The sequence below is a fragment of the Amblyomma maculatum genome, chromosome 11, assembly GCF_055883805.1.
Source record: "Amblyomma maculatum isolate TAMU_Amacu chromosome 11, ASM5588380v1, whole genome shotgun sequence".
NCBI classification, from domain to species: domain Eukaryota; kingdom Metazoa; phylum Arthropoda; class Arachnida; order Ixodida; family Ixodidae; genus Amblyomma; species Amblyomma maculatum.
The window spans coordinates 65,262,215-65,274,537 of NC_139354.1; the positions used below are offsets into that span (position 1 = coordinate 65,262,215).

Consider the following 12,323-nt stretch of genomic DNA (forward strand, 5'->3'; position numbering starts at 1 on the left):
TGGTTTACCACGCTTGCAAATGTCATTGGGTAAGGCAGGCTGTGGGAAAGCTAGAAATAAAGCTAGAAATAATGGGAAAGCTAGAAATAAAGTTATACTGGTAGTGCCGAACTGGTTGCACGATAGACCAATATTGGGATGAACGATGGTACAGCAATGTTCTATGCTGTGAACTCCCTGATAGAGCTGTACACGGGCTCGGGTCGGCCCGAAAGCCCGTACCCGGCCCGCGGGCCGGGCTCCGGCCACTCGAAAGCCCTGTAACTCAAGGTCGGGCCGGGCCCAGGTTAATGTATATTTTTCTCAGGCGGGCGGGGCCAGGCCGGATATTCTGATCACGAACATACGTAACCTTTCTGAAAACGCTAATACGGCCATAGTGTGAACAGCGTCCAGAATGCTCAGTAATTTCCCGCGTCTTTCCACGCGAGAGCTTCCGAGTTCTTTCCCAACGTTGACCCACTTTACCTCTCCGCCTTTTCGCCGCGAACGGATCTTTGGTAGGTGGCAGTGACCCAGCAGAGGGGCCGCTTTGGTAACACCAGCGCGGATGTCAAAGCGAAATGGTAGCAAGGCGAGCTCACCAAGTAATTGGCCACAAAATCAACGTTTTGCTTTGATTTAGAGCTAGCGCACTCAGTCTTTCCAGCCACAAGTTGTAGCACCGAAACTTCGACGCCACAGGGTTCATTATCCAGCAGCGCCGCCAATGCCTCAATTGAGTGCATAACTTATTGTGTTTGCAAAATATCTTAATTCTACATATTGTGAGCGCAGCGCGTGAACTTTCACCTCTTTCATCTGTATAGATCATCATCATCATCATCGCTGAGTGCTGCTCGGAGCGTGGCGCGCTGTGTGCCAGCTGGTTCTGGAAAAGAAGAGACGTTTGTGCAAGTGCTCTCCCACAAGTGGCGGAGGGAGGTGCGATTCGTATACCCCACTTCTCGCTTTAGACCCACCTACCGTTCTCCCTGGAGCTCCGTTCAGGCCTTCGCTTGCGTCAACGGCCCTGTGCTATGGATGAGGGCAACGGTGCTCGCTCACCCCCCGCGTCTCCTGTTCCAACTGCGGCTGCCCCTGCCTGGACAGTCACCAGCCGCCAGCGCGATCCCCAAATCTTTGCTGGCCTTCGCGGTGACGATGTCGATGACTGGCTGGACAACTACAACAGGGCCTGTACATTTAACCGCTGGGATGACGCTCATAAACTGCTCAACGTCGTCTTCTACTTGGCTGATGTCGCCAAAACCTGGTTCCTCAATCATGAGGAGGACATCGCTGACTGGCCTACATTCACGGACCAGCTAAAGAAAAATTTCGGCTCTCCGGCTGGTCGCTCAGAGCAGGCAAAGAAAAAATTTGAAGCTCGTCTTCAGCAGCCCGGCGAGTCCTATACGTCATATATCGAGGACGTTCTGGCCCTTTGTCGCCGTTTCGACGCTGCTATGCCTGAATCTGAGCGTGTTCGCCACTTAATTAAGGGCATCAACACTGCTGCTTTCAATGCCTTCCTGGTTAAAAATCCGTCGTCCGTGTCTGACATCACATCCACATGTCAACGTCTGGACCAGCTACAGTCGTGCCGCCTCGTGCAAGACCCCAGTGATGGCGGCTCCCTCATAGATGGAAATTTGCGGTTCCTAATACGCACCATGATCGGAGAGAAGCTCTACGGCTTCATCAACCCCACTGTTGTACCTCCAACTCTTCCGCCAGCAACGGTGAATTTGCGCAGCATCATCAAAGATGAACTGACGAATTTCAACTGCACTGTGGCACCTGCCCCACCTCCCGTTGCCTTCCAACCTCCCTCGCCGCCTCCCATTGCCTCCCAACATCCCTTGCCAACCTATGCCGAGATTACTTCACGTCAACCCCCCCCCCCCCCCCCCGCCTTCTCCGACTTGTTCGGCACCCGTGTGCAGTCACGTCGCTGCCATGGCACCATGTCCTACAGTGCACCGTCCTGTTACAGCCTGGCGCCCCTCCCGCCCTGTGTGCTACTATTGTGGGATACGTGGCCACATTGCCCGTGTCTGTCGCTGCCGCCAGCAACTACAAGCAACGGGGTTATGCTCCTTTTGAACGTGCCCGCGTGTGCCAGCCTGATGGTTCTACACTGGCCTACTCAGATTTTTACCGGCGTTCTTCCTCTCCTCCGAATTCCACCAATGTTTCACGGCCCTCGCGTCCTTCCCGACGCCGATCCGCTTCGCCTTTTCGCCGCACGTCACCGCTTCGTCCTGCCTCGCAACCCTTCCAACCTATAACGGAAAACTAACCGAAGCAGTTTTTGGAGGGAAAGCGGCAAGTGACATCATTTATAGACAGGACCTCGACTGAAAAAAAAACGCGAATGAACTCTGCGCATTCAATTTTACAAATAAATGATAACGTTCGGGACGTTACATTTATTTTATGGTTTGCAGTCTTCCTTAATTGTGGATTTTAAATGGATTATATCAACTTTCATTTCCTAATCGTGTTTTCAGTGAGAAAACATAACCGCCTTTACTGAAGGCAAGTTGTTTCTGAAAATTGCAAAGAGCTGTTCCTTTCATAGAGTTGAAATCGTGCAAAAGGTAAGCTTGCAAATTTCGGGCGTAATTCATCCAGAAGCAGGATAGTTTTCGAAAACAAAAATGAGCCAACGGTGAGAACAGTTGCAGTATTAGCCCCACTTCTCACTTGCTGTAAAGCCGCGTAATTTCGTGAACATAAACTAACGGCTATCGCCCTGGCAACGGAACAATCCTTCGCAGAGTACGTACTTCATGAAGGAAGTGCAGAGTATCAGTGAACTTCTAGGCGGACATCTGAAGCGCACCGTAAGAGAAGGCAGGAAGGCGGAAGCTTAGGAAGAGAAAGATGAACCATAGTGCAGGTCTATGGAATAATTTTGATAACCTGGAGATCTTTAACGCGCACTGATATCATACAGCATATGGATGACGGCATTTCTTCATCAAAGCACTGTCGCAGCCGTCAGGTTCGGAAGCGGGTGCTGATGGAATGTGAGTGCAGATGGCTAATTGTATGGGTTAAATATTCCGAAGGCGCTCAAGCCACGAGAGATACCGTAGTAGGGCAGCCGAACATTTAAAGAACCAAATATTGTTTACTGTATAGTGATGTTGCATTGGGCACTGGCGCCTTCAGTTTTGTGTTCGTCCAAGCGTAGCTTAACGGCTTCGATTGAAGTCATATTCCCCAAAACAAGTAATTGACTCCCTTATCGCTTGAGTGAGAGTACTATAAAGCTAATTCACCCCATGCGGCAGCATATCAGACTGTAAACAAAAGTGTGCGATTCGATACACCCAGCTTGCCTTTTGGGGGTGTCCGGATTCACAACGCAGATTATTCGAGGAGTTGTAAAAGTAGATTGCCTCCGCAGTGGCGCATCATACTTTGTCACACATTACTTCAAAGCGCTGGCCAATGTTTAATGATCGGCCACCACTTCTGGTGCTCTGCGAAATTAGAAAACTGTTGCGGTAAGTTGTGTTTACATGTGTTTCTGGGTCGCCCTCCCAACTCGCATCCCCATACGTTTCGCGTTTTTTAAAAATACTTTGCCTCGGTAATGAGATCTCACATTTTGACAATCTGTTCTGGGATGCTCATGTTTACTCTGCACCGAATAGCGACATCATAGGTGCACTGTGAAATTAGAAAACTGCTTTGAAATTTTTTGGTTTCATGTATTCCTATGGGCGCTAACCTTACTTTTCACCCCCAGTCGTTTGCGGTGCCACGAGCGCCCCCTTTGTTTGTAAACACGGTGTTGATTTATAGGAGCTAATGAACTCATGCGATGCCGTACTTTAAAATCTGCTATTTTTTTATTTCATTTATTTAGTACATACTGCAGGCCTACAGTAGGCCCAATCAGGAGGGGCGAATACATAATATATGCAAATAGAACACGATTAGCAAAATTGAAAAATGTTAAATACAAGTTGTAACACAAAATACAACAATAAATACAAGGCTCAGATGCAAAATACAAAAAGTAAACGTAGAAATAAATGGCTCTCAAATTAAATGCTGTGAAGAAAACATGAAAACATTTTGATTTGCAGGGCGTAGTGACCTTAGTCGTAGACAGTGTAAGAAATTATGAAATTTTAAATACTAACAGAAAAACTTGAGATTGATGTTAAATTTTTACTGCCATTGTTGTATACAGCGTGTTTATGCTGAAAATTTACAATCACTGTGTTCCAGGTATGCATAAATGGAGATTGTAGACCTTGGCCGAAACCGAAGAAGATATAAGCGGCATGAAATAAAAGAAATAAAAATAAATGTTTAACAAAGTAGTCCTGTTCTTTTCATGAATGAATTTAATTATCCGGCAGCACTAATAGGCTGACCAGGCAATTGCGTAGTGGTGCTGTCGTGCCATGATGTTTGGCCTTTCGCGAATGGATGAGCAGATTCGCAGTCATCGACACATGTAATGAATGGTAAAGTATTGTGTATTGACTGCAGACTTAAAGAAAAATCAAAATGGATAGAAAATGACCCAATTCCTTAGTTTACGGCATTTTCGTGGTGCTCCAGTAAATTGCTGCTTTAAGCGCTGTTTAAAGCATCGCCAAGGTGCAATGCAGAATACATGACTTCTTTATCTTGAAGAGCAGCGGTTGTAAGCAGTGCCGTCATTATTACCACTAGACTTGAATCTTGAAACATATTGATGCTTTGCATTAGTATCCAGATGTAATGGTCGTATGTTCATAAAAAATGAGAGAAGTGCCATCAGCATCATGCAGTGCAAAACATAGTAAATTTTACATGACCTTATACATGACTTAGGCTGACAAAAATCAGGCATCAGACAAGGTTTTAGGCTACGAAAGTGCACGTTCGAGAAATAACAGGGACTTCTACTGGTGCATATTAAAGTAAGAACCAATCGTTATTAGCTTTTTCGACAGAAGCAAGTAGAAGTGAACAATCACAATTTATTAATTATAGCCAGACAGACGCTATAATTTGTACCCGCGTACTGTGCAGGAAATGGAGGTGTTCGGTTAGGTATGATGCATCGACAACATACCGATCAGATCTATAATTCGTTAATTTGAGAGAACAAAAATGTTTGCGTGCAACCCTTGTTAAACCTGTCAACAATAAGGCGAGAACAAAAAGGTCTTCAGGTTTTACTGAGATAAACACATTTCGCTTTTTTTTTGTGGAAGATGAAATTTGACTTTTGACGAGGAACGAGAAGCTTATCAAAATGCATTGACAGAACATTTCCCACCAAAACAATGTTGAACCACTTCTCATCCGGTGCGAACAGTAGTTCGCCACGTGAGAAAAAAATTTCGCGAAGCATTTTCTGCCGAAAAAATTATTCACGTCCGAATCACAGAATAATTAATATGCTACAAAAAAATGTAGGACTTTTTTAGGCGACGTTAAATATTTCGTTTGTTAGAAATGAAACGAAGAGCACGGAGGCACGCAATTTCAAATTTGTCGATTGCTTTTTTTATTTTATTTATTTATTTTTTTATTTTTCCCCAAAATTGGAACGGGAGGAAGAAGATGGCTACAGGGTATGAAAGAGCGCTGAACAAGGTTAGAGGGGTGAAACATCAGTTAGTAGGTCGAGCCAACGTTTCGACAAGTGGACTTGTCTTCGTCTGGGTCTCTGATAAAGACACGTCAATTATTATCCTAGACGGCAATTATTCAAGACGAAGACGATTCACTTGTCGAAACGTTGGCTCGACCTTTGAACTGAGGCTTCCCCCCTCTACGCTTGTTCAGTGCTCTTTCATACTTTTTCGCCGCAGTGTGATATACCTTACGCCCAGCTTTCATTGAAATTGCCTGAAATACTGAAATACTCACATAGCCGTTTTTCTGTTTGCCCTGTTCTTAATATAAATGATTTGAAACAAAAGACTTTTACAGTATTTTCTCTGAGAGCTCTGTAAATGACTACTCCTACATTTGCTTGGGCTTCTGAAAGGACACAGAGAAGAAAATAGCCTCGCCGCGGTGGCTCAGTGGTTAATGTTCCCGACTGCTGAATCTAAAGGATGCGGAATCTAATCGATTTGGTGACGGCCGCTTTTCGGTGGAGGCCAAGACCGAGGTGCGATGTTAGTGCCTACTACGCGATGTTAGTGCCAGTTAAAGAACCCCAAGTGTTTAAAATTTCCGGAGCCCTTCACTACAGAGATTCTCACAGCTTGAGTCACTTTGAGAGGTTTAATGTTGGAAGCGTAACCTTTGACGAACAAATATTTTAGCAAATTATTAGTCTGGACTGGTCTGTAATCGATAGTGAACACAAACATGGAAACAAACATCAGCAAGACCTGACACTGAACAGCGCTAAATTAACTTGAAGGATGGAGGTACAAATATACAAAGCGACCCTACGTGTGAATATGAAGCTGAGTAGATTGCAAGTCTAGGATAGGGGGAATTGATATTGGTACGTGGCGGCAAGCCGATGAAAACTGGAGAACAGGGAGACGATGGTCGATGGTAGTGAGATGACGTTTAAAGAATATGTCAGCGGGCCTAGCGCGAGCACTGCTGCTCGCGCAACTGCCCACTCCTTCTTCATTGCTCGTACGTAACATGCCCCGTAGCCACCGAGCGATCGCCCCGATCGTGTAAAAGGAAGTTTACCGAGGTTGATGATTCCATGGCATGATGATGGGCGTGTCTGGATGCTTGAAGAAGAGGAAGAAAGAAGAATAGAACGGCCTGCCGGCACGATGATTCCTGATGAACCTTGACCCAGGACACTCTTGGGCCACACGTTGCCACGACTCGATGACGGAGGCCAAGGCACGCACCGCATGGAATGGGAATGTATTCCAGTGTAGCGGTGTCTTGGGTCGTGGGGTCGCTGGTCGGCACATCAGGTCAGTGGGGTCACATATGGTCGTTCGGGTCTTGTGGGGATGTGTGGCCGTCTCGGGGGGGGGGGGGGGGACACGGCTGAGGAACGGCCAGGTCTTGCTGGATCCGGCAGGCTGGGGAATAGCCATGCGATGCCTCCTAACCTTTCGCCGACGGCGCAAGAAGCCGCAGGGCGCCGAGGCTCCGGACCAAGAACAGGGGGTGATGATGAAGTGCCTCGCACCTCCAACCAAATGTTACGCGGCAGCAAGCCGATGAGAACAGGAGAATAAAGACATGTTAGATGACCGTGAGATGACGTTTATTGAATATGTTAGCGGGCTTAGCGCGAGCGCTCCTGCCCGCGCAACTGCCCGCTTCTTCTTCGTTGCTATAATTACAAATAAAGCAACAAGGAAGGTGACTATTTGGGCTTGCTGTGGCCTAGGAATCTGATCCAGGACTGGCAGAATGAGTCACGCAGCGAGTGGACAGTAATCTGACATAAAAGAGAGGATTGATAGAGAAGTAGTATAGGGTATAGTAAAGTAAAAGTTATAGCTCACTCGGTACACGAGCGCTGCCCCTGGCAGCGACTATCTCAAAACTGTACCGCTGGTCGTGTGAGTAGGCCTCAAGATCGTGGTCTCGGAGCTTGCCTCCGCCGGCGAAAAGTTACCAGCACTGGAAGCCGAGGTGTGGGGAAAGGGGAACGCTGCCGTATTGTACCTTCTGACCGTGCCTCCGCAAGAAAAATCGTGTCTCTTCTCCATCTTTATTTCCGGTCGACCCTTTACCCAGAGAAGTTCTAGCTTCCGTCTTGCGAGGCGCTATTTTGTCTTGGTGAGTGTACATGCGTACATCCCAGAACATGTTTTCTCTCTCGCCCGACTGCGCGCCACGCATCCACCCTCCTCCGTGTACCCCTCTCTATGTTATTTTATATGGGTGGGGGGCGGGGGGAATACGTGTTTGTAAATTCTTGGTCCGGCTGGCTCTTAGCGGGCTCGCCGCTTTATCCTTCTCACCATCCCCTTCTTTCTGAACATGTGCGCGGCTTGAGGAGCCGTTCGGAAACTGAACGGGCGTCAAAAAACATGCCTCTTCTACTGCTGCTGACCTGAGATAGGGCTTTTATGTCACTGTTTGCAAGGTTAGACAGAAAATGAAATGGACTTGCCTGTCTAAACACCGACACCCTTCGTGGCTACTCGAAAACGTGGGTTTGTACAGGAAAGAAGGTTCATGCTGTGTCTCTCACCAACCGCCCCTTTAGTATTTCAGTTATTTTATTTGTTTTTGTTAACCAGCGCGTCTTCGTCGTCCGTGCATCTTCTAGAGATTCGTGGTCTCACGATTGGATTCTGCATATAGCTGTTAGTAATATACGAAGCGAAAGGCTACACCTGGCACGTCGTGACAGCTCCAGCGTACCTTAGAAACCTGCCTTGCAAGACATTTTGTAATCCCTTGCTTTCATCCTCTTACGTTGTCAAATTCTCGGAAACTATTGCAGTCTATAAAAATAAAGTTAAATTGGTTCACAGGAAAGGAAAGGCGCAGTAACTGTCACACTTGCTCTGTGGACACCCGAACCGCGCCGTAAGGGAAGGGAGGAGGGTGGGAATGAAAGTGGAAAGAGAGAAAGAGGAGCCGTAGTGGAGGGCTACGGAGTAATTTCGACCACCTGGGGATCTTTAACGTGCGCTGACATCGCACAGCACACGACGCCTCTTCGTTTCGCCTCCATCGAAACGCAGCCGCCGCGGTCGGGTTCGAACCCGGGAACTCCGGCACAGTAGTCGGGCGTCTTACCACTGCACCACCCCGGCGGGGTGCAGTCTATGTGCCCTTTTTGTTTTTGTTTGGCAGGAATAGAGTCTATGTGCCCTTTTGTTTTTGTTTGGCAGGAATAGAGAATGAGAAAAAAGCCGGGAAAACATTTTTAATGTTAACTCATCGCGAAATATGTAGCCGGACGTCATGCGCAACGCAGCGCTGACCAAATGGTAATAATTTCATATTTAGCCTTTCGTAGTATTGATCATCCACACTTTCACCACTCTTGCCATGTCGTCTACCACTAGTTGCGCTAGGGAAGAGGCTGGTCATCTACCTTACGTTCACCAGAGCAATCACAAGCGCTTCCTTTTCGAATGCAGCAGTCAGTAGCGTCTAGTTCAGAGGCAATTGAACAAACTTCGCCACAAGCAGCAGGAACGCGGCGAAATTATTTCAAAATGTTGAAATCTGCACGTTCGTCCCATGTGAGCAGCTGCAACCACTCGGAATACATTTTGTCGACGAAGTGGCATAAATGGCGAGCATGTTCATCTGCAAGTGAAATCGCCTTATAGAAGCTTATTACACTTTCAAGCAGTTCCTTTTTTGCATGCGGACTATTAGGTGCATACTAATTCCTTCATTCTACCGATGTTTTATTACTGTCTTCTCTCAGCATCAGGCACACTGTTTTCTGCCATGGTGGAGATTATGCATGAACATAGATACGCTGTTTACTTTCATTTATGCTTTAAAAAGCGTGGCGTGACATGGTCCATAGGGTCACGAAGAGTCGGACACGACTGAAAGACTGAACTGAACTGATGCTTTAAAAACAAAGCTGCTCTAAATGTATAAAAACTCGAGCTTAAGTAATGGTGGGAGCTGAAGAAGGTGACATAAATTGATACAAGGGCTCTGCGGCATACGTTCTGAGGAAGAGGTAGAAATTACAATGGCCTGTGGGGTCATGTCGAGGAGCGTTATATGCGAAAGTTAAAGGCAAGGCGGCATTCTTGTGTGGGTGGTTTGGCGAGGCGTACGTAAGCCTGCTGTTATACAGCACCGTTAGCCTGTTGTATTGAGCATGGTATGTTGTCGCGAGCTCTAGCGGTGTGCAAGATGAACATAGGATGTCATCAACTACTGTGGTTAGAAAATAACATTCGTGGTAAGTGAGTCGTTGACGAGGGGCACCAGGATAAATATGATATTTTGCTGAAGTAACTCAGTCACTTTGGTAGCAAAGCTAGTCTTCAAAGCCCGCTGAAGGCATACAGGTAGCACGGGATATGAGGCCCCAGTTGGTCCTCATATCCCTGCAACAACCACCATAATACCTGAATCGCTCCCCAATGAGGCAAAAGTGAACTGGCCCTATTTTGGCTTGCCCAGTCGCTAATGCTAATGCAGACCCCTCTCCTTAATCCAGACCAGAAATGCTCCTTGTCAGACATTTGAGGGTAGACACAACCTATGTGCGGGCTCGACCCCAGACTGCAGACGACAATGGTCCACCTTTGCCGGCGGTTTCAGAACGTAGGCTTTGCCAATACTCAATGCTTCCAGCGATGAACCATGGGTCACATGTTGTGGTCTCTTCAAATGTTGATAACACCGTTATCAGATACTGGCAACATTAGACCAACTTAGCCTGCATCCTTGCGATATTGTACTAGCCGACCAGATTGTCCTATGCCCTTTCGGTATTGGACTAGCCGTATTGACAAACTGGCGACATTGGAACAATTTGACCTTTGTCCCCCTGATATTTTAATAGTCGTTTTTGGAAATTGGTGACATTGGGCCAACACGCCTCATGTTCTGGATATTAGCCGTGACATTTATAACAACAGGCTACATTGGACCTCTTTATCTGGTCTTCCCGATATCGCCAGTGCCGTTTCTAAAAACCGGCTACATTGGAAAAGTTAGTTTCGGTTTCTTCTGATACCGGTCATGCAATTAAAAAAAAAACCACCCCCGATGAAGCAAGTTGTCCCCAGATCTTCCGATATTGTATGTGTTATGTTAAAAACCAGGCTACCATCTGTTGGGAAATAAATATGTATAATTAATATTCAAATCAAAACAGCGGTTCCACGCTTTTGCGTATTTTAACTCGTGTTCAAAAACCATTTCACGGCATTTCTGACATTCACATTTGAAGCGACTGGCTTTCAAACGCCTTAACAGAATCACTGCTGCATCCGAGATTGGGGTCTGCCATCTGCTAGTTTGTTGCACAGTCGGTATTTATATGCATCCTTAATAGAGTATATAACACTTGGTTGTTGAGCAAAGCGCTAGAGTCATCCCTATACCGAATCGAGCAGAAATAAGTTTAAAACATGCTATAATATTTGGTTCACAGGAAAGGAAAGGCGCAGTGTCGCACTTGTTTCAGTAGAAAAAAAAAACTGATTTATAGGAAGGGAAAGGCGCGGTAACTGTCTCACTTGTTTTCTGTGGACACTGCAACCGCGCTGTAAGGGAAGGGAGGAAGGTGGGAGTGAAAGTGGAAAGAGAGAAAGAGGAGCCGTAGTGGAGGACTCCGGAAATTTCGACCACCTGGGGCTCTTTAACGTGCCGTGACATCGCACAGCACACGGGTGCCTTGCTTTTCGCCTCCATCGAAAAGCGGCCGCCGAGGCCGGGATACGATCCCGCATCCTTGGGAAAATTTAGGCGTATGATTGATAAATGATTTGACGTTTGATTAACGTGTACTATGCACCCAATGCATGAAAACAGCAGTTGGTCGGGTGCATTGTGTATGCACCGTGGTTGTGTGTTAGCGACAGACCTTAGCGTTGTACTTTGCTCAAGCTACAGAGGAAGTTTTATTCACTGCCGCCATTTATGTAATACGCGTACAGGCTCAAAGAATATTGCATCAGATCAACGGGAAAAATTTGTCTACGCAGTAGGTCATAAGATGAAAAAACGCATATTCCTTCTTTTTTTGAGGAGTTATTTCCTTCCTTCCCTGGCGATGGCGATAAAGTAAATGTTTGTTGTGTAAACTGTTGTATTTTGACTAATTTTTATTGTCATGGCCTTGCAAATGTTTTTGCTTTTTGTGATGTTTTTGGTTTGTAGCATGTTCATTTTTCATAACTGCACGAATAAAACACGGACAGAGCGAGAAACACAGGAACACACTGCGCTTTGTATGTGTTCCTGTGTTTCTCGCTCTGTACATGTTTTAATCACGCAGTTTTTGAAAATGAATGATTCACCAACTGGCCCGCAAGAAGACACTTCTTGTAGCATATATTACCTGAACAAAGAATGTGAAGAAGTTACTGTTGTTCTTTAATAATTTTTTGTTCGTTCTGGCTTTTTCCTGCGTGATGTTGCAGCATGTTTGGAATCAGTGCCTTGTACATCACTCCACTTTATTTCTAGCTAGCCTATTCGCTAAAGGACAGGCAACATAGTCGTAGATTTGGCCGACTTGCCAAACTTCTTGCGCAAGAAGGATAGCATCTCTTCGATCTGCAAGAAAATGAATAGATTGGTGAGGGTGTGCCATTCTAGTTTATCAAAGAGCCTGCATCTAAATTAATATTTCAGTCATTGTTTGGATCTATTGTTACGTTCGGGTAGCCTTTTTATTCTGCCATAAACCAACAGGTGTCAGCTCACGACTGCAA

At 46.2% G+C, this 12,323-nt stretch overlaps 1 protein-coding gene across 1 annotated transcript in view; it reads left to right on the top strand.

The window, feature by feature from the left end:
- The first annotated feature begins 1,655 nt into the window (after positions 1 to 1,655).
- LOC146173996 (A disintegrin and metalloproteinase with thrombospondin motifs 2-like) overlaps positions 1,656 to 12,323 on the top strand; it is a 74,406-nt gene continuing 63,738 nt past the window's right edge. The window contains exons 1-2 of the mRNA XM_084585317.1: positions 1,656 to 1,724; positions 2,945 to 3,017. Coding sequence (XP_084441443.1) covers positions 1,656 to 1,724; positions 2,945 to 3,017 — 142 coding nt within the window. The remainder of the gene's footprint in view (positions 1,725 to 2,944; positions 3,018 to 12,323) is intronic.